Source organism: Lithobates pipiens, unplaced genomic scaffold, assembly GCF_037356315.1.
Source record: "Lithobates pipiens isolate NorthernLeopardFrog02 unplaced genomic scaffold, aLitPip1_a1.2 Scaffold_13, whole genome shotgun sequence".
Classification (NCBI taxonomy): Eukaryota; Metazoa; Chordata; class Amphibia; order Anura; family Ranidae; genus Lithobates; species Lithobates pipiens.
Genome location: NW_027507718.1, coordinates 201771398 through 201795075, shown reverse-complemented (window position 1 = coordinate 201795075; position 23678 = coordinate 201771398). Strand labels below are relative to the sequence as shown.

The window sequence follows — 23678 nt, the reverse complement described above, 5'->3', positions numbered from 1 at the left end:
TATACCGCTGAAGGACTGCTGCAGTATAGGTGAGCGGTCAGCAGTGGTGCACGTCAACCCTATCTATTGTGGACCGATAGCGGTCCTTACAGAACAGCAGACTGTACCGCACTCAAGCCTATGTACCGTAGCACCCTATACCAAGTTACCAGTCCTTATAAGAACTTTTGTGGAACAAGCAGGTTGTGTGTTAGTGATTAGCAGACTGTACGTCAGTCCCTATACCGCTGAAGGACTGCTGCAGTATAGGTGAGCGGTCAGCAGTGGTGCACGTCAACCCTATCTATTGTGGACCGATAGCGGTCCTTACAGAACAGCAGACTGTACCGCACTCAAGCCTATGTACCGTAGCACCCTATACCAAGTTACCAGTCCTTATAAGAACTTTTGTGGACCAAGCAGGTTGTGTATTAGTGTTTAGCAGACTGTACGTCAGTCCCTATACCGCTGAAGGACTGCTGCAGTATAGGGCAGCGGTCAGCAGTGGTGCACGTCAACCCTATCTATTGTGGACCGATAGCGGTCCTTACAGAACAGCAGACTGTACCGCACTCAAGCCTATGTACCGTAGCACCCTATACCAAGTTACCAGTCCTTATAAGAACTTTTGTGGAACAAGCAGGTTGTGTATTAGTGTTTAGCAGACTGTACGTCAGTCCCTATACCGCTGAAGGACTGCTGCAGTATAGGTGAGCGGTCAGCAGTGGTGCACGTCAACCCTATCTATTGTGGACCGATAGCGGTCCTTACAGAACAGCAGACTGTACCGCACTCAAGCCTATGTACCGTAGCACCCTATACCAAGTTACCAGTCCTTATAAGAACTTTTGTGGACCAAGCAGGTTGTGTATTAGTGTTTAGCAGACTGTACGTCAGTCCCTATACCGCTGAAGGACTGCTGCAGTATAGGGCAGCGGTCAGCAGTGGTGCACGTCAACCCTATCTATTGTGGACCGATAGCGGTCCTTACAGAACAGCAGACTGTACCGCACTCAAGCCTATGTACCGTAGCACCCTATACCAAGTTACCAGTCCTTATAAGAACTTTTGTGGAACAAGCAGGTTGTGTGTTAGTGATTAGCAGACTGTACGTCAGTCCCTATACCGCTGAAGGACTGCTGCAGTATAGGGCAGCGGTCAGCAGTGGTGCACGTCAACCCTATCTATTGTGGACCGATAGCGGTCCTTACAGAACAGCAGACTGTACCGCACTCAAGCCTATGTACCGTAGCACCCTATACCAAGTTACCAGTCCTTATAAGAACTTTTGTGGAACAAGCAGGTTGTGTGTTAGTGATTAGCAGACTGTACGTCAGTCCCTATACCGCTGAAGGACTGCTGCAGTATAGGTGAGCGGTCAGCAGTGGTGCACGTCAACCCTATCTATTGTGGACCGATAGCGGTCCTTACAGAACAGCAGACTGTACCGCACTCAAGCCTATGTACCGTAGCACCCTATACCAAGTTACCAGTCCTTATAAGAACTTTTGTGGACCAAGCAGGTTGTGTATTAGTGTTTAGCAGACTGTACGTCAGTCCCTATACCGCTGAAGGACTGCTGCAGTATAGGGCAGCGGTCAGCAGTGGTGCACGTCAACCCTATCTATTGTGGACCGATAGCGGTCCTTACAGAACAGCAGACTGTACCGCACTCAAGCCTATGTACCGTAGCACCCTATACCAAGTTACCAGTCCTTATAAGAACTTTTGTGGAACAAGCAGGTTGTGTGTTAGTGATTAGCAGACTGTACGTCAGTCCCTATACCGCTGAAGGACTGCTGCAGTATAGGTGAGCGGTCAGCAGTGGTGCACGTCAACCCTATCTATTGTGGACCGATAGCGGTCCTTACAGAACAGCAGACTGTACCGCACTCAAGCCTATGTACCGTAGCACCCTATACCAAGTTACCAGTCCTTATAAGAACTTTTGTGGACCAAGCAGGTTGTGTATTAGTGTTTAGCAGACTGTACGTCAGTCCCTATACCGCTGAAGGACTGCTGCAGTATAGGGCAGCGGTCAGCAGTGGTGCACGTCAACCCTATCTATTGTGGACCGATAGCGGTCCTTACAGAACAGCAGACTGTACCGCACTCAAGCCTATGTACCGTAGCACCCTATACCAAGTTACCAGTCCTTATAAGAACTTTTGTGGACCAAGCAGGTTGTGTATTAGTGTTTAGCAGACTGTACGTCAGTCCCTATACCGCTGAAGGACTGCTGCAGTATAGGGCAGCGGTCAGCAGTGGTGCACGTCAACCCTATCTATTGTGGACCGATAGCGGTCCTTACAGAACAGCAGACTGTACCGCACTCAAGCCTATGTACCGTAGCACCCTATACCAAGTTACCAGTCCTTATAAGAACTTTTGTGGAACAAGCAGGTTGTGTGTTAGTGATTAGCAGACTGTACGTCAGTCCCTATACCGCTGAAGGACTGCTGCAGTATAGGGCAGCGGTCAGCAGTGGTGCACGTCAACCCTATCTATTGTGGACCGATAGCGGTCCTTACAGAACAGCAGACTGTACCGCACTCAAGCCTATGTACCGTAGCACCCTATACCAAGTTACCAGTCCTTATAAGAACTTTTGTGGACCAAGCAGGTTGTGTATTAGTGTTTAGCAGACTGTACGTCAGTCCCTATACCGCTGAAGGACTGCTGCAGTATAGGGCAGCGGTCAGCAGTGGTGCACGTCAACCCTATCTATTGTGGACCGATAGCGGTCCTTACAGAACAGCAGACTGTACCGCACTCAAGCCTATGTACCGTAGCACCCTATACCAAGTTACCAGTCCTTATAAGAACTTTTGTGGAACAAGCAGGTTGTGTGTTAGTGATTAGCAGACTGTACGTCAGTCCCTATACCGCTGAAGGACTGCTGCAGTATAGGGCAGCGGTCAGCAGTGGTGCACGTCAACCCTATCTATTGTGGACCGATAGCGGTCCTTACAGAACAGCAGACTGTACCGCACTCAAGCCTATGTACCGTAGCACCCTATACCAAGTTACCAGTCCTTATAAGAACTTTTGTGGAACAAGCAGGTTGTGTGTTAGTGATTAGCAGACTGTACGTCAGTCCCTATACCGCTGAAGGACTGCTGCAGTATAGGTGAGCGGTCAGCAGTGGTGCACGTCAACCCTATCTATTGTGGACCGATAGCGGTCCTTACAGAACAGCAGACTGTACCGCACTCAAGCCTATGTACCGTAGCACCCTATACCAAGTTACCAGTCCTTATAAGAACTTTTGTGGACCAAGCAGGTTGTGTATTAGTGTTTAGCAGACTGTACGTCAGTCCCTATACCGCTGAAGGACTGCTGCAGTATAGGGCAGCGGTCAGCAGTGGTGCACGTCAACCCTATCTATTGTGGACCGATAGCGGTCCTTACAGAACAGCAGACTGTACCGCACTCAAGCCTATGTACCGTAGCACCCTATACCAAGTTACCAGTCCTTATAAGAACTTTTGTGGACCAAGCAGGTTGTGTATTAGTGTTTAGCAGACTGTACGTCAGTCCCTATACCGCTGAAGGACTGCTGCAGTATAGGGCAGCGGTCAGCAGTGGTGCACGTCAACCCTATCTATTGTGGACCGATAGCGGTCCTTACAGAACAGCAGACTGTACCGCACTCAAGCCTATGTACCGTAGCACCCTATACCAAGTTACCAGTCCTTATAAGAACTTTTGTGGAACAAGCAGGTTGTGTGTTAGTGATTAGCAGACTGTACGTCAGTCCCTATACCGCTGAAGGACTGCTGCAGTATAGGGCAGCGGTCAGCAGTGGTGCACGTCAACCCTATCTATTGTGGACCGATAGCGGTCCTTACAGAACAGCAGACTGTACCGCACTCAAGCCTATGTACCGTAGCACCCTATACCAAGTTACCAGTCCTTATAAGAACTTTTGTGGAACAAGTGAGTTGTGAATGTTTAGCAGACTGCAGCAGAAGGGCAGCAGTCAAGTATAATATCCTTTCTATATTTGGAAGAAAGAATATTATACATGTACAAGCCTATTACTGTACCACTGATACCAGTCCTGAAAAGAACCTTTGTGGAACTAATAATAACAGCAAGTCTTTAAAATTACCCTCACTGCCTGACAACACTGCTTCCTTCCTGTCCCTATACAAATTGGCAAAAAAAGAGAACGATTAGTGGTTACTGGAACAGCTCTTTTGTGGACCTTGATAGTAACAGCTAATGATGATGATGATGATGATGATGATGAAAGACTAATCTGGCTGTCCCTGTAGCATACACCGTCCTTTCCCTTTCTCTAAACTAACAAAAGACACTCAGGCTGCTGCAAGAATCAGCAGCACAGCAAACCTATCAACACCTAACACCTATACCAGTCCTGAAAAGAACTTTTGTGTACCAAATAGCTAGTGGTTTATCTCTCCCTACTCCACACAGGAACCTGTCCCTATCTTAACAGAAGAAAGAATGTAAAATGGCCACCGGATCGGGTGTATTTATAGGTTAGGGGGAATGTACAAGTGTCCATGTGCTGTCATGTCTCAATTGGCTGTCCTGTATCACATGATAAACGTGTCACCAAAGGTTAAAGTTCTTGTATACATTAAACACGTAAGTCCGCCGCGGCGAACGACGGAAAAAGGCGTTCGAACGTGCGGACCGCGAATGTCGGAAATTCGCCGCGAAACGACCGCCGGGCGAACCGTTCGGCCATCACTACCAATCAATATTAAAGATGGCCCTAAGCACTGTATTTTGGCCTCAAAATATTTTGTAAAGGGGTGTTTTTAATATGTCTGCTGTTTTTCCCTATAGCAACCAATTGGATATTAGCTTTTTAACAGATTTACTTGGACTAATTAAAGGTGATCTGTGGTTGCTTGCCATGGTTACTGCAGACTTGCTGTGGTCATAAATTATAACTAAATGTTATCTTTTTTGAAGGGGAATACAGAATTAAGTTGTATAGCAGGTTTCTATTACCACACTGAGATCACATTGAATATATAATATTCATAAAGGAGAAAAAAATATTTTTTCATAAAAATGTATGTATGTATGTAAATCTTAAAATTACAATTTGCTGGTGTTTCTTCACAACGATTCTAAGTCTAAGGTGTGCAAATCCAAGGGGTGTACAAAACAAAAAAAGAGGATAGAACAAACAATTAATACCGGTGTTGTCCAATTACTATGTGCATTATATCTGCCTAGTTCAGCTTTACATAATAGCAAAGTTCCCTTCAAATCAAAAAGTTCATTGGAGATTGCAGAAATGTTTCTGTAAACAGACATGGCGGCATTATAGAAATTCCCTTTGTTCACCAATTCTGAGTATTTAGCAAATATGATTATTTTCCCCAACTGAAAGTGTATAATTTAAAGGTTACCAGATATCTTTCTAAAGCAAGCCATAGATTATGCGGTTTTCTTAAAACCACTTGACTCATCAACACAGAAATCTTGATGTGTCTTGATTATTGTATTCTAACAGTGGGAGGCTTTCCTGCCATCAGAGCCACTGCTGACAGGTATGGCATGAGAAAAACCTGACAGGCTGGTTGGACTGGTGGTTGTCTATTGATTGACTTCAGTACAACCAGGCTGCCCATGGATGGATTGAAATTTGAATGGTTTCAGCTGAACCGGCTACATTTTAAGCCATTTATGGCTAGCTTTAGGTTCTGCTTTAAATATACAAATTCATTTAAAAACTTATGACACCGCTATAAACGCATTTGTAACTAAACAGTTTTGCAGAAGCTGCAGTTGCTAAATCCTCTGAATCCCCCTGTGTACTGGGTAAAATTAAAACCGTAATCTCTGTTTTCTGTCTATTCACTCAGCATTTGCTGCAACCGGTGATCAGAGCCAGATTCCTATAATAGCTGTGTCTATCACAGTGGGGGTTATTCTGCTTGCTGGAGTTGTCGGTTTTCTTCTCAGTGGAAGGTATGTAGAAAGTCATGCTTCTGAAACAAGAAACTGCAGTTTATACACAATGTACATTTTCAATCAAAATGTAAGATAATTGTCTGCTTATTATTATGTGGCAGCAATAAATGTCTGTGTCATTTACACAGGCCAATAGTATATTCCAACTTCTAAAATGTTTTGTGAACCCATGAACATGTTCCTCATTCCTTCATGAACAGTTCCTAAACTGTGATTTTATTTTTCACCTATTTTAAGTTGAAGTTTAGCTAAAAAAAACTCCCTATATCTTTAGTCAGGACCAGTGCAAGGATCCCTGTCCACGGCCTGCTGCAGCTGCCAGTGGGAGACTAGGGAGCTGGCTGCAAGGGAGGGGGCATGCAGGGGAACTAGACAGCAGAGGGCCGGTGCGATAAGAGCGGTGGAGGTGAAAATACTAGAACCAATCCCCTTGCAGCGCAGACAGGGGGAGAAGAGGAGAAGATAGCAGCACTGCATGGGAGCTACAAGATTATCAGAAATAAGGCAATAGCAGACCCTCCTGCTTGTCAAGTGCTTGGGCCCTTATTTTGAACTGATGGGGCCAGAGCACTGGCTATACTGCCTTATCAGCGGCCCTGTGCTGCCCCTAGCCTGGTGCCCAAGCAACCTTATGCTAGTGCAGCCCTGTTTTTAGTCACATTACTTACCTATAATGATGTATGTCTCAGGGACCCGTGTTATGCAGGTATCAGGATCCTGGAGAAATATTTACTGCAGGAATGCCTGTCCTCTTCCTGTCTCTATACTTCTGGAACTGCAAACAACCAATGACCTTATGCAAACTTTTAGTAACTGAAGGAACGTCCTTTTGTTAACAAGAAACTCTACTTGGCATAGAATGCTTTCTATAGCTGCTGATCAGACAAGCAAAATAGTGACCTTGTTTTTGTGCAAAACATTTCAGTTCATATATCATGGAATATCCTGCTTGAATGGCTTAGTTTGGGCCATGTAAGGGCATGTCATTGTGATTGGATTCAGAGTGCTGTAATTCTAAATTGTAGAATTTCCTAAGATTGAGCCATTTATCCATGTGTTTTAGAAATGTTTATGTGACCCAACTTCTTTTAAGTTTTGGATCACTAACTGAAAGCAATTATTCTGCTCATTCCAATTGCCATTGCACATGTGCAACCTCACCTCCTCAACAGTAGATTGTGTAACTTCCTTGAAATGCAGCTGTATTGGTGTTACCATGCTTATTGCTTGTCTTTCTATTAGCAGAGCACTAGATTTTCCTTCTATATAGCAGGGCACATAGCAACCACTGTAGATGGCTGCATGCATATGTTCTCCTTGACACCTAGAAATTCCCTTACCTCACACGCGATAAATAGTGTTTTCCCAGACATAAATATTTTGATATCATGGAATCGTCAGCTATACCTCCAGTAATGTTGTGTACCTCATCCAATGCAAAAGATGTAGAAAAGGGTCTTATGTTGGTGAAACAGGACAGAAGTTGCAAGCGAGGATGAATTTACACAGACATACCATCAAGGAACATAAAGAAGACAGTTTCTGCACACATGTGGTACACCACTTCTCACAACCGGACCACACTATAGACCTCAATGTTTTCATTCTTAAAGGGGATTTTAGAACTTTAGAAAGAAAAACGTTTGGACTAAGAATACTTTTTTTTGACACAAAAAACACCAGCCTAACTTTAGATATTGGTTTTCTTACCCATAATACTACAGTTTTACGACCCCCTCTGTGATTGCCATCCCCCCAGTCTATAGCTCTCCCTAACTCTCACTAACTGTACTGCTAGCTTTATTACCATTTCCATATGCATTGATTTGTAGATGTTTGTTTTTCTTTTCTTTTCTTTCTTCTTTTTTCTTTTCCCTCAGAGATTGTGTTTTTTTTTATTGTTTGTTTTACATTTTAACATTCTGCTACAACTTTTGTGAATCTGTACTGCTTGAACCTTGAAGAAGGGGACATACCACAAAAGCGTGTCCTGAAAAATTGTATGTTAGTGCAAATAAAAATAATTAAATAAATAAAAAATATATTTCTAGATTGTAAGCTCTAATGAGCAGGGCCCTCTGATCCCTCCTGTATTAAATTGCATTGTAATCGTAGTGTCTTCCCTGTTGTTGTAAAGGAATGCACAAACTGTTGGCACTATATAAATCCTGAATAATAATAATAATAATAATAATAATAATCACAGACAGTACTCAATTTTGCCAGACATATAGGAATGCAATGCACTACTGTCATTACATCACCTTTTTTGTGAATTATACGTTTTGTGCTGATTTGCAGCTCCAATTTGCCAAACAGAATGGACTTTAGATCTTTGGTTTTGGTAATTAATTTTGGTAAAGGAAGGACTTTGATTGCTTTTCAAAGTTTTAGCCTTATTTCTGGCAAGACTATACAGGAATATATGTATACTGTTCTATTAAAAATCTTTTGTAGCACACTTCAGTATAGTTTACAGGACTTCCCTTTTATTCCCAGTTTTCTAAGCATTCAAAAAACTTCACCATTGTTTGCATTATCTACAAAAGTGCTTCAATGCTTCAATAAAATGGAATAAACACAGGACCAAGTATATTTTTTTTTAACACAGCATATATAAATGGTTTAATAATAAAAATACACATTATATATGCAAATAATATTTTTTTTCTCTTTAGTTTAATAAACATTTGTATAACTATTTATACATTTATATAATACACTTGCAGTTGGTTTTATATTTCTTCACAGATCAATATGTTGAGGTAAAAGAGAAAAGCCCATAAAAACTAGTCCCTGCAAATTTAAGTTTTTCGCCATTAATTTTCAGACCAAAGTATGTTTATTTTCTAATCAAATTCATAATAAGTTTGGATTTCCCATTAAGCTACAACCACTTAGTTTTTCCATCCAACTAATAAGATTATATATTTCCAAAGTTCTGGGAGCATTGTCATTTTGAGGGTCAAGCGAGTTATAGCAGAATGCTCTGTAAACGGTTAATTTGTCTTTCCAGAGAGTCTCCAGTAATTATCTAGATAATTGGGGTCAGAACAAGACAAAATATAAATGTATTTGCATAAATTGCAACTACTAGGTCTTGGCTTGCAGGGAATCACAGCCATTAATGATTGAAATCTAATTGTTTATTCACAGTTAGAAAATGAATTTACGTATCTCTGGAGTACATATTTCTACAGAGATTGTTTATTTATTTTTTGGGCCATGAAATAGAAATTGTTGGAAATATATAAATTAATCTAATTATGATGTCTGCTTTTTGGGAAGGCATTTTAATATAATGTTGATGGTTAGCATACAATATGGATTTAGTAGGCAAAATATGGTATATCTAAATTAAAGTACTGGTTAGAGCATCTCTTCCTATGTAAACTATGTAATGTTTTATTCTATGTATACATTTTAAAACGTTGGTGCAAATATTGTTCACAGTCCCTCATCTGACTTACTCAAGACTGGCAAAACATGTTTATTTAATAACCATTATGATACAGACATATTAATGCATATATGCAGCTATGAATCACGTTACAAAACATAAAGGGTAACTGTACACTAAATAAATTGGGGTCAATTGCCCATCTTTATTTTCCTCATTCATATACACAGTACATCCCCCATTGTATTCAGAACATTCGTTGCCGTCCTCTACAGGCTGTGGCCTAAGCAGGGCCTCTTATAGGCCTTTCATAATGAATCCTTAAAAAAATTAGGTGGAATGCCTGCAAGGAGGAGGTAGCCAGTGGTCTGAAGTCAGTAGTGGAAGACAACTGGCCTGAGCCTTAACTTTATTTAACCACTTCATCCCAGGCCTAATGTAAAATGATGGCCCAGTGGGGGCTGTGCCATCCTGGGTGGAAGTCATATGACGTCCTCCCAGGATCAGCCTTGTGCACATCCCCCAGGCAATGCCTCAATGCGATCTGTCACCCGCTGTGTCCACCGGACACAGAAGATGGCAGATCAGTGTACTTGGGCTTTTGCCGATACCATTTGATCGCTGTGACCAATCACAGCAGATCACATGATAAATAAATAATATACACTGATTTGGGTTATTTTCTTTTTCAAACATTTTATTAAATAATAAAGTAAGCATACAAAGGTAGAGGGCAAATAAGAACTATCCCTGAAAGAAATGGGGACAATACAGGATGCACCTTGATGCAGTAAAATGACAGGGACGCAGCCCGTACAAATATAGGATAAGTGGAGAGGTACACACATGAGAACTGTTAAACAACACAGTACATATACAGTCATGCTCAAAAGTTTGCATACCCTGGTAGAAATTGTGAAATTTTGGCATTAATATTGAAAATATGACTGATCATGCCAAAAAAACTGTCTTTTATTTAAGTATAGCAATCACATGAAGCCATTTATTATCACATATTTGGATCCTTTTTAAATCATAATGATAACAGAAATCACCAAAATTACCCTGATAAAAAATGTACCTACCCTTACAAGCCCATGTTTGGCCTTGGTATAGACACAGAAGGTGGCGCATACAGGTTAAAATGGCAATTAAAAGGTTAATTTCCCACATATGTGGCTTTTTAAATTACAATTAGTGTCTGTGTATAAATAGTCAATGAGTTTGTTAGCTCTCACATGGATGGAGAAGATAGAAAAGAACAGTCAAATGACCTGCGTAACAAGGTAATGAAACTTTACAACAATGGAAAAGGATAGAAAAAGATATCCAAAGCCTTGAATATACCAGTCAGTACTGTTTAAGCACTTAATAAGAAGATGAAAAGGTCAAGGTCAGGTAGACCAAGAAAAGGGAGATGATTTGGGTTATTTTCACCAAAGAAATGTAGCAGTATGAATTTTGGCCAGAATTTATGAAGAATAAAAAATCACAAAAGAAAGCTCTATTTGTGTAAAAAAAAGGTAAACATTTAAGTACAGTGTTGCATGGCTGTGCAATTGTCTAATTAAAGTCTGACAGTGCTGAAAGCTGAAATTTGGCCTGGTCGGGGGGTGAAAATGTCCGGTATTGAAGTAGTTAAACTATATTAATCTTTTAAATGCAAAATTCCTTCCAAATCACAAGTAATGTAGGGTTAATGAAGTTTACAACGTAGGTTTATTAAAGAAGTAGAGACTTCCACTTGGGAAAATAAATGTTCACTTAGATTAGTGGATAAGGTAAAGCTTTTCACATTAAATACTCAACCATGGGCAAGGGAAATAACAAAAAACTGGATTTTTGAAATGCATATCATTTAATAGACAACTTCTCCTTATTCACTGTGCTACAAAAACTTTTACTTTACAAAGTCGAAATTGTTTACTTCTTTAGCAAATGAGCCACTATGTGTGGTCAGCAATATTCATGGAAATGGAACTGACATTATTCAAATGCTCTATGATGTTGTGCTCATTGTGTTAATTAGACATGTGCATTCGTTTTCGTCCGAATGCATTTTCGTCCGAATTTCAGCTATTTTCGTTTTCGTTTTGACAAACGATAACGAAAGCACAAAATCCGAAAAACAAAAGATCTGACATAAATAAATGTTTAATTTTCGTTTTCATTGTTACAACAGTTCGATATAGAATAGGAGATTCGACATCACTCTGACAACAATGTGTCTATAGAACCTGTGGTCGAATGTGCCTAACCTTACCTCTATTAGTCCAAGATTATATAGAGAAAATATTCGACAGAGAAAAGATTTGACGGAGAGAAAAGATTCTGCAAGTTACTGTCCTAAAAAGTGTTTGGGGACACGGGTCCTGCCCCAGGGGACATGTATCAATGCAAAAAAAAGTTTTAAAAACGGCCGTTTTTTCGGGGGCAGTGATTTTAATAATGATTAAAGTGAATCAATAAAAGTGTAATATTCCTTTAAATTTTGTAGGGGGGGGTTGTCTATAGTATGCCTGTGAAGGGGCGCATGTTTCCCTTGCTTAGAACTGTCCCTGCACAAAGTGTCATTTATGCAGGAAAAAAAGTCCTTTAAAATCACTCGCAGCTATTATGAATTGTCGGCTCCCGTAATACAGAGAACACTCATTGAAAGTCATTGATAAAAAAATAAATAAATAAATAAATAAAAAAGCGTGGGGGTCCCCCAAATTCAATTACCAGGCCCTTCAGGTCTGGTATGGATATTAAGGGGAACCCTGCCTCAAATTTAAGAAAAAATGTGACATGGGGTTCCCCCTAAATATCCATAACCAGACCCTTCAGGTCTGGTATGGATATTAAGGGGAACCCCGCGTCAAATTTAAAAAAAAATTGACGTGGGGTTCCCCCTAAAAATCCATACCAGACCCTTTATCCGAGCACGCAACCTGGCAGGCCGCAGGAAAAGAGGGGGGGACGAGAGAGCGGCCCCCCCTCCCTCCTGAACCGTACCAGGCCACATGCCCTCAACATTGGGAGGATGCTTTGGGGGTCTGTGACCCCTCAAAGCACCTTGTCCCCATGTTGATGAGGACAAGGGCCTCATCCCCACAACCCTGGCCGGTGGTTGTGGAGGTCTGCGGGCGGGGGGCTTATCAGAATCTGGAAGCCCCCTTTAACAAGGGGACCCCCAGATCCCGCCCCCCCCTGTTTGAAATGGTAAGGGGGTACAAAAGTACCCCTATCATTTCACAAAGAAAGTGTAAAACATGGTTAAATAAAACAAACACACTTTTGAAAAATTCCTTTATTAAAAAGAAAAAATTTTTTTAAAGATTCCAGCGGCGGTAATCCACTCTTGCTACCCAGCGACGGACGGTCATCTCTCCAGCGATGGCTCATCTCATCCAGCGCAGCGAAGACAGAGAAGGATGGAGGATTCGCTGCGCTGGATGAGATGAGCCATCGCTGGAGAGATGACCGTCCGTCGCTGGATAGCAAGAGTGGATTACCGCCGCTGGAATCTTTTTTTTATTTTTTTATTTTTAATAAAGGAATTTTTCAAAAGTGTGTTTGTTTTATTTAACCATTTTTTACACTTTCTTTGTGAAATGGTAGGGGTACTTTTGTACCCCCTTACCATTTCAAACAGGGGGGGGGCCGGGATCTGGGGGTCCCCTTGTTAAAGGGGGCTTCCAGATTCTGATAAGCCCCCCGCCCGCAGACCTCCACAACCACCGGCCAGGGTTGTGGGGATGAGGCCCTTGTCCTCATCGACATGGGGACAAGGTGCTTTGAGGGGTCACAGACCCCCAAAGCATCCTCCCAATGTTGAGGGCATGTGGCCTGGTACGGTTCAGGAGGGAGGGGGGCCGCTCTCTCATCCCCCCTCTTTTCCTGCGGCCTGCCAGGTTGCGTGCTTGGATAAAGGGTCTGGTATGGATTTTTAGGGGGAACCCCACGTCAATTTTTTTTTAAATTTGACGCGGGGTTCCCCTTAATATCCATACCAGACCTGAAGGGTCTGGTTATGGATATTTAGGGGGAACCCCATGTCAAATTTTTTCTTAAATTTGAGGCAGGGTTCCCCTTAATATCCATACCAGACCTGAAGGGCCTGGTAATTGAATTTGGGGGACCCCCACGCTTTTTTTTATTTTTATTTATTTATTTTTTTATCAATGACTTTCAATGAGTGTTCTCTGTATTACGGGAGCCGACAATTCATAATAGCTGCGAGTGATTTTAAAGGACTTTTTTTCCTGCATAAATGACACTTTGTGCAGGGACAGTTCTAAGCACGGGAAACATGCGCCCCTTCACAGGCATACTATAGACAACCCCCCCCCCCTACGAAATTTAAAGGAATATTACACTTTTATTGTTTCACTTTAATCATTATTAAAATCACTGCTCCTGAAAAAACGGCCGTTTTTAAAACTTTTTTTTGCATTGATACAGGTCCCCTGGGGCAGGACCCGGGTCCCCAAACACTTTTTAGGACAGTAACTTGCAAATTAGCCTTTAAAATTAGCACTTTAGATTTTGAACGTTGGAGTCCCATAGACTTTAATAGGGTTCTAAAGTATGCTATATACTAGCTCCGTCGAATCTTCTTTATACATTCGACAGACACCATAAGCCTTCAAAGACAGATTCGACCGTAATTCATGTGGATTTTCGGAGGAATGCAATTTTTGAACGAAAAACGAAATAAATAAAAACGAATTTCGGGAGTAACTAAATAAATTAAGTTTTCGGACGAAAACGAAATTCCGAAACAAAATATTTTACTCTGCACATGTCTAGTGTTAATTACACATTCAGCCTATTAAACTCATAGTAAAAATGTTGAACAATAGAAAGTCGAACCAAAATCAGTTACACAGTGAGCAGGAGCACTATTTTAGAATTGCCTTAGGCTCCATGCACACTGGGCTTAAAAAATGTCTGCATAGAGCATTATTTACACAAAGTTTAGATGAGTTTAGGAGAGTTTTAGGTTTTTTTCTGCCAGTGAGCTCTAATCAGCAACGTTAAGCTCAAAATATGCCTCTTAACATCCTAATGTACATGAACACATAGGAAAACACTGAGCTGCTTCTACAGGCAGAACACAAAACTCCTGAAGAATCAGCAATTTTTAAGCCAGTGTGCATGGAGCCTCATACTGTATTTATTGTATAATATAATATATTTTATAATGTAATGTTGTGAAGGGATGTATATGAGATGAAAAGAATGAAGATGGGCAATTTGCCCCAATTTATTTAGTGTACCGTTACACTTTATGTTTTGTAATGCATAGCTACATACATGCATTAATATGTCAGTATCATGTTGGTTATTAAATGACAGTTAACCATTTATCCAATATGTAAGCATCAGCCTTTCAAATATACTCCTCCTTTCCACAACAAGAACACTGTTATGCCGCGTACACACGATCGGACTATGCGGCGGACAATCCGCCGGACTTTGCAGCAGAAGTCCGCCGGACTTTCTAAATAAGCGGACTTGTCTGCACATGCCCAGACTTTTCTGGCGGACTAGGTCGGCTGACAATCCCCTGGACTTTGGGTGGAGGTACGCCGGACTTTTCAAATGAATGGACTTGCCCACACACGGAGTAAAGTCTGTTAATTTTGAACGTGACTTCAGGTAGACGGGACTAGCGAAGGAAGTTAATGTCGCCGGCTCCATCGGTGAGATTGACACCTTGCTAGCCCCGTCATGCTAGCCCCGTTGCCTGGTATTGATTTTAAGGGGACCCCTATGCAGAAAAAATGGCATGGGGGTCCCCCCAAAGTCCATACCAGACCCTTATCTGAGCACGCAGCCCGGCCAGTCAGGAAAGGGGATGGGGACGAGCGAGCATTCCCCCTCCTGAACCATACCAGACTGCATGCCCGCAACATGGGGTAGGTGCTTTATGATGTCACAGTCCCGGCATCCCCGGGACTGTGACATTATAAGGGGCGGGGTCACCGTGTGACATCACCCAGTGACCCCACCCCTTATGCCTATATAAGTCGCCGCGCAACGCATCCCTGGCATTACGTCCGGAGAGAGCGTTGTATCAACATCGGAAGAAGAGAAGATGAAGAAGGCGGCGGCGACAGCAATGACGAACAAGAAGACCGGGTCAACGCTAGTAAAAGAGCTGGAAGAAGATAGCGGAGGAACCCAGCAGAAGAACAGAAGACCCCCGAAGTCGGAAGAAGACCCTAGGATGGCGGTGATGAAGCAGAAAGCCGGGCTCCTCCACCAGTAAAATAGCAGGAAAAAAGCAGAAGATAGAGGAGGAGCCTGGCGAGAAGACCCCCGGAGTCGGAAGAAGACCCCCGGAACTGTCTAATAAACTACTTTAAAAACCTGTGTTGTGTTTTTTTATTAACACTTTTTCCATCAGGTGAATGGGTAGGGGTACCATGTATTCCATACTCATTCACATAGGGTGGGAGGCCAGGATCTGGAGGCCCCCTTATTAAAGGGGGCTCCCAGATTCCGCTCGCAGACCCCAACAACCAACGGCCAGGGTTGTCGGGAAGAGGCCCTTGTCCTCATCAACATGGGGACAAGGTGCTTTGGGGTGGGGGGGCCACAGGGCCCCCCTTCCCCAAAGCACCCACCCCCATGTTGAGGGCATGCGGCCTGGTACGGTCCAGGATGGGGGCGCTCGCTCGTCCCCACCCCCTTTCCTGACTGGCTCAGATAAGGGTCTAATATGGACTTTGGGGGGACCCCTACGCCATTTTTTCGGCGTAGGGGTTCCCCTTAAAATCCATACCATCCAGACGGGACTAGCAAGGTGTCAATCTCGCTGATGGAGGTGGTGACATTGACTTCCTTCGCTAGTCCGATCGTGTGTACGCGGCATTAGCAGGATAAACAGAAATATTACTAATATGTACATTTGTCACCCTTTTATCAAGTCAGCAGCAAATCAAACAATTCTATCTTTAGCCCTCGTTCATATTGGAGCGACAGGTCAAATGGTATGACAATTGTCACACCCTATTGCCGGCAATCGCACTGTTCAAATCGGTGTAATGCCGACTTTACGGTGCCGCATCAACTTGAAAAAGTAGTTCCTGCACTACTTTCGGCATTTTTGGGGTGCATGAAGCCGCACAGATGTCTTCCAAGTCACACCCAAAGTCGCACACTGGCATGCGGTTCTGAAATTGTGCAATTTCATATGAAGTTGCGCAATTTCAAGCTCGCAGTCAATGTGAACAAGGGGTTAAAGCCCAACTAAAATTTTTAGGTAAAACCCACTAAATACATTCCAGGTGCATCAAAAGTCTTACAGCTCACGTTCATAAAAAGCAGCCACAATCCTAATTAAAAGGCTGTCCCTTGCCTGCATACTATAGAGAAAGGCCCTCGCTCTTTGTATGGAAGCAGTCTCTTTATGGAATAACTACACCCCTTCTGCTGATTCAGATCTAGAACTCTCCAGTCAGCAGAGAACATTAGCTATTCTGATTGGGGAACTCTTGCTCTGACTCAGCAAGGTGTGCGTCGAAGCTCTGCAGAAAGATCACTGCTTCTGCAAACAAAGTGAGGGTTCTTCTCTACAGCACGCTGGGAGGGGACAAGCTTTTATATTTGCCAACCTTTTGTTTTGATGTGCTTGGAATGTATTTAGCTGATTTAAACTGAAATGTTAATAGGACTTTAAAAGTAAAGTTCACCTTTTTCTATAAACTAGCCTATGCAGGCAAAGAACCCCAGTAGCATTTAAGCACCCGACCACCACTGAAAGATCAGAGGTGCCTTTGATGTGAGTAGAGCAATTGACAGACTGGCCTCAACTTCTGGTGGCAGCACCCAATGGATGTCTAACTAGGTCTTTGCTAGATTCTACACACATTGGCAAGGAAAAAGGCTGATGTAAATCCAGTAAATATATCTTATTATTGTTTCTTTAATAGATAAGTCTCCTGACTCAAATATCAAGCTTTAAAAAAACTTTCAGAATTTACTATGGCACTGACCAGACCAAATCTATTGATCTGACTCTGTGGGCTTTGAGCATATTCGGCTGGATTACCAGTTTTTTTTAGGGTTCAAATAAATGTTTTTCATTGTTGAACTGCAGGCTGAAAGCCATTCCCTCAAAATCTAGCACATCTGTTTTGCAGAAAGCCAGCATTTACTTGCCAGACGTTGCAGGGCATAATTTGTTCACTAAGTGACAAATTTATAGCCTGTTTATCTGATCAGTAAATTTAGTACATCTGGAAGCTCTAAGGTAGATAATGTTTCATGGACAGGTTTTCTGCCATGCATTATTAGTGAAGCTGAACCAGTGCAGCCGTGCCAACATAAACCTGCTATAGTATTATAGTATTATGCAGTGCATCGTGTTCAGACATGTTTTTATGGTACTTTGGGGTTTTCATGACTTAATTTTGTATGTTAATGTGACATGCTGCTGTATACATTTATCGACCTCCAGAGAGCCCCAGAATGAAAAATAAGCTGCTTCTCCCGCCTTTTTAATCGCACTTTAAATAATATACTATGAACCATTTAGCAGTGACAAAGGCCTTTTTATAGCCTTGGCAATTTTTCTGCTTGTTTAGAGAATCTTGGGATATTTTTTTTCTCCAAGGAGAAAATATTTGTATTGTATTAGAAGAACTCACACATTCCAAAGAATACTCTTTAGTTATTAAGAGTGAAGACTTATGAGTGAATAATAATAATAAACCTTCTGAAGATACGGACATTGAAAAAATAAAAAACACTAAGCACTCTTTGCATTTAAATGTATGTCCATGCAAAATATTTTTTTAGTTTTGATTATAATAAAGATGGGCTTGAACTCTTGTCAGAATTAATGGAGGTGGCTCCATTAGGGAGATTTATCCTTACTTCCTGCCTAGCTAACAATGTTTTATAAGACCACAGTAAGGGGACTTCTCCAACAGCAACACAGACATTAAAAAAAAAATGTTTTTCTTTAGTAGAGGAGCAGAAGTCTAGAACCCCCACCAGATTTTTTTAATTCTGTATCTCCATTGTCGAGTTTCCCTTATTTCCTGCCAGGTGAAACCATTGTCAACAGAACAGGAAGTAGGAGAACATTTTTACAACAAAGCCCCAGATGCAATAAAACCCAACAGTGCTTCTTATTTTTACTCTATCAAAAGGTAGAAGAAGTTTTGGCTTGACACATGCTTTAAAATTGTCACGTCAAAATTAACCAATTATAATAACAATAGAAAAAAATTTTCTTTCTATGGTGCCCTCATCCCTGCTCCTGTATCTGATTTGGTATGTACTCCTCCTCCATCTGAATAGTTATAAACCAGGAAAAAGGTCACATTGATTTCTACAGTATATATTAGCTATGCTGTCAACCAACTTGCTGTAACAAAAAACATTGGACTAAAAGAAGATTCCTTTTTTTTTTTTTTAACCACTTCAATACAGGGCACTTTCGCCCCCTTCCTTCCCAGCCCAATTTTCAGCTTTCAGCGCTCTAGCGCTTTCAGTGACAATTGCGCGGTCATGCTACACTGTACCCAAATGAAATTTTTATCATTTTGTTCGCACAAATAGAGCTTTATTTTGGTGGTATTTATTCACGACTCCGTTTTTTATTTTTTGCGATATAAGCGAAAAAAAGCGGAAATTTGGAAAAAAAAAACAATATTTTCTTTTTTCTACTTCAATAAAAATCCAATAAAATCAAATTTTGTCATAAATTTAAGCCAAAATGTATTCTGCTACATGTTTTTGGTAAAAAAAAATCCGTTAAGTGTATAATAATTGGTTTGTGTGATCACGGACATATGTACGCAAATGATCATGTACATATGTGTGCAGGTGATCACGTACATATGTGTGCAGATAATCATTGGGACATGTGATTTTAGTGGGACATATGTGGGGGACATGTTTTTATTATTAGGGACATGTGTTTTTATTATTTGGGGACATGTATGTTTTGGGGACATGTGTGGGGACATTGTGTTTATACTGTGTGATGTGTTTACTGTGTGGTGTGTTTACTGTGTACACTAGACTGGTGATCAGTGAGTAAAAAGCTGTAAAAAGCAGCTCATACTCACTGATCAGCAGCCGGCTGCAGCGATCTGCTCTCCTCTCCACAGCGATGACTTCTGTGTGAGGAGAGGAGGAGCCGATTGCCTAGCAACCGGCTGTTTGTTTACATCACATGACGGCCGTGATTGGACACGGCCGTCATGTGATCAGGAGGGCCAATCACAGAGCCCTCCTGCCGATCTGAGATGCGCCGTGTCCGGGTGACAGGGGCGCATCGGGATCGCGCCGCTGCGCGGGCGCGATCCCGCTACTCCTGAATGACGTTCCTGAACGTCCTATCAGAAGTAGGCGGCTCCCACCCGGCCGTATATGTGCATTGGCCGGGTGGGAAGTGGTTAAGAAAGTTTGTAAAGGGAGTTGATTTGATGTATTTAGCAATTTTAGTTGCCTCTTATTTTAATCAATATTATGGTTTTCAAAAAGACTGGTATTTGTGTAAAATTTAGAAGAAATAAAATGTTAATTTACAAAAGCTTTACGTTGTCATATAAGGTGAAGCTGTGTTCTCTTCAATAAACCAATCATGTTCTTGCAAATTATTTTTTTTTTTCATTCCCTTGCACATTATTGGCCATTAACAGTGAAAACAGGTTCATCTAATCTACTAGTATTTACTTTGAAGAATGGACATACACATTGCAAAGTGGACAGCTTGTATTCCTATGGTAATTCAACTCCATTGTGTCCAAAACATATTTTCTTTTTTTTTTTTAGCTGACCATAATCTGTTGTTAAATCTTTCACTCTCAGTAGTGTAATAAGCGTGAATGAGTGATGCTCTATGTTCCTCTTACTCATTCACATAGTGGGAGTCAGTACTTAGGGGCCCGTTTATTATAAAATATTCTGATAAATCCTTAGCCTGCAGACCCCCATAACTACTGTACCAATGCTGTGGAAAGGAGACCATTGTCCTCATTAACATTGGGACTGTGCCAAGTGCCGTGCCAGGGGGAAAGTTATGAAATTCGGAGGGACCTCGCACTTTTGTTTGCATGTGGTCCCACTTGACATCCATATGAGGACCCCCCCAACAAGGATAGGAGTAAGGTATGTATTTTAATGACCTGCAAGTGCTTTTAAAGCATTGCCTTTGTAAGACTTTGTGTATCCAAGTTTTTTGTCATTTCATGGGTGCATGAAATTTTAACTATTCTCCACAGTCTCTGCATTCAGAAAAAATATAGTGTTTGTAATGGGCCTTTACAAGTAATATTATCTTTTAAAGCTTATGATATTTACTGGGGTGTGTTTATATCTACTTTACTTTGACAAACTGTGCTTGAGTTCTTTGAATTGCAGTGCCAGAGTACATTTTTGTGTCACTAATCTGTGTACACAGATCTGTACACCTATAAACCAATATCTGTACACAACATCTGTTAACCAATTTTGCATTGAGGTATCTTCTCAAGTCTCTATACTCTTTTAGTAAAGTCCTGGCCTGTGCTCTTTGCCCCTAGTTATATTGAACCTAGTTGAGCTATTTAACATTGTCCAGCTGCTGGCCAATTTTACAGTACTGTGTCTTCTGTGGTCTCTTTAAACATTTGATTTTACAATATCACAGTGATTAGGGACTTCTTTATTTAATATTGTTGGACTTTATATGGGAATTTGAGTATTTTGTGACTTATCACATTGTAGGCAATTGTTCACTATTTGTATATAAAAGGGATAGCCCCTACTTTTAGTTGCATATATTGAAAGTGTTTTTTTTAACACTTAAAGGGGCAGCTGCTTTTAACCTCTTGCTTACTGGGCACTTATAACCCCCTCCTGCCCAGACCAATTTTTAGCTTTCAGTGCTGTCACACTTTGAATGACAATTGCGCTGTCATGTTACACTGTATCAATGGAAGAAAAAGGTTGGGACTTTGAGTGAAGCACAACTAGAAAGATAAGGTCATATGATAATGGATTCCACGCGAATATACATAGATAAAAATAAACATTATGATATAAAGAACACCTGAACAATTTATTGTACATAGTAAAAATTTACAACCATTAAGAGGATAACAATACATAGGTATATAAAACCATAGATGTAAGGGTTCATGATAAACATAATTAATTGATAGTCATAATAAAAAAGTCAATATTTCATAGCCTTGTGGATGTGGCATCTCAGAATCTCATGACTGTATGGTATAACAAAAGGCAGGGCTCTACGCATTTTGTGTGGTAATATCCACTCATCGGTTAAAAAAATAAAAAATACAGGAATGACTTGTGAACAGAGTGCAGTGTGGTGAGCTGGTGGCAAGGATCACACATGCGTTGAGTAATATGAACTGTATATTGTAGAACTTTACATCAGGCTCAGCAGGAGAGCACACTCATCCCTAACCACTTACAGGAATAGTTAAAGCTTTTCTGTACTTGAAGAGATGCCCACAGCTTTGGAAGAAATGCAGCCTGGCCAGTCCAACAAAAATTTGAGGCTTCCTAAATTGAGATAGCATATTGCATGCACTTTCCCTACTCCTCTGGAACCTTTCCCTATTGGTATGCCCTGTCCCTGACAGATGGGGAAATCATCCTTACAATAACCAGTCGCATAATGCTTGCCAAACCAGGGGGCAAGGGGATTAATTGAGCTCTGTCCTCCTCCATGACGTGTCTAAGAGGTTATGCAGGGCCCCAGTGTCCAATTAGACAGCTGTTCTCCTGGTGACTGCAGGAAGTCATAGAGGAACAAAGTTCCCCCCAACTTCCTTCCCCTACTGTATTGCCGCTTTGGTTTAATGTCACCTACAGTGGGGAGTACAGACTGCACCTGCCTACAGATACATAAACCTGTTTGTCAAAAAGTCAAAGCTATCTGATTCAGCAGAAGACACGCTAACCTGCTTTCTACTGGAAAATTAATACAACTGCTGAGAACTTTAAAAAGCATACTTCTGGGATTTTGCTAAAAAATGAAAAGTTAAACTAGCTTTATATTTTGCAAATTTACGGTTTTACTTTTGTATTAACTGTAGGCCTTATTAATCCAAATTCCAACCAAATGTGTAATCTGGATAGGATTTAGGGGGGTTTTATAGCCCATCTCTACTCTATTCAAAAATGTTTTGGCACTAGCCTGTTTTTAAAGCTCGAGTTTAGTTTAACAAAACATATTTCTTTCTACAGCTTTAGTTACATTACTATACCTGCAGGCTGCAAACTTCTGGATTCTGTAGAAATCTTGACTTCAGGTCTCTGAGCTCAGCTGCACTAAAGATGATCTGGTGGGGACATGTCCCTCTTTCCTCCTTCTGCATTGAGAAAAGTTATTTCAATGATTAAACATGATCTGTGAATGGGGGTTGACAATCATGTGACTGATCCAACTCTTCCCATTTACAAATCATATACAGGCATATTAGAGGCAGTGTAATCATATGACAGTGTTTTGGATAGATGCTGTCACTAGTTATAAGAAAAACTGTTATTTTTCATTAAATTTATCAAAAATGATCTTCGTTACAGGCGATGTGGATATAGTAAAGCTAAGCAGGATCCAGAAGAGGAAAAGATGCATTTTCATAATGGGCACAGTAAGTATCATATCTTTGTCACCTACATGTATTCAAATGATTACATGTTTGCTTTTGTAATAGGAGCAAAGATTATCATCCTAATAATACCCTTTTCACATCCTAATTGTAATTATGGACTTTACATGTCATAACACAAATATATATCACATAAGAAACAAGTAATACACACCTTAGTAGCTTTAGAAAGTATTTATATGACATCTAGGATAGATCATCAAAGTTCATCCTGCTTACAATCTACAAAGTAGGAGTTTGGAGGTGTGTGGGCAAAAATGTTTTGTGTTTTGCAAAGCATTGTCCACTTACTTGGACAAAGTAGCCAACTTAACCTCCCTGGCGGTGCGATTATTTCGGATTTTAGGTGCTAAAAGCGGTACAATTATTTTGCATGAAAATTTGGTGTTTTATATTGTAGTCCTGTAATTCTTAGGAATAACTCACTTAAATCTGTCCAAACCAGAGTCTAGCAGACATCCCAGGTATGATAAAGTTTGAAAAATGAAATCATAAATTACAATATAATAAATAACTATAAATAATTATACCAAACAATAATATAACAATAATAAAAATTATTCAATAATGTAATCAAATCAAAAACACTGAAATTTGCTCAGTTGCAGAATTGTCAATGTCATTACTTTTCAATATTTGATGACAGATCTCCCCACAAATCGCTATCGCTCAATTCTGCGAGTGATTACAATTTATTATTGCTGTTT

General features: G+C 41.0%; 1 protein-coding gene across 3 annotated transcripts in view; it reads left to right on the top strand.

Annotated features, from left to right (window-relative positions):
* The window catches only part of EPHA5 (EPH receptor A5), a 512956-nt gene that overhangs the window by 436258 nt on the left and 53020 nt on the right, over positions 1-23678 (top strand). For all 3 annotated transcript variants that reach the window (XM_077476128.1, XM_077476127.1, XM_077476126.1), the window contains exons 8-9: positions 5832-5937; positions 22886-22953. In XM_077476128.1, the coding sequence (XP_077332254.1) occupies positions 5832-5937; positions 22886-22953 (174 nt within the window). The remainder of the gene's footprint in view (positions 1-5831; positions 5938-22885; positions 22954-23678) is intronic.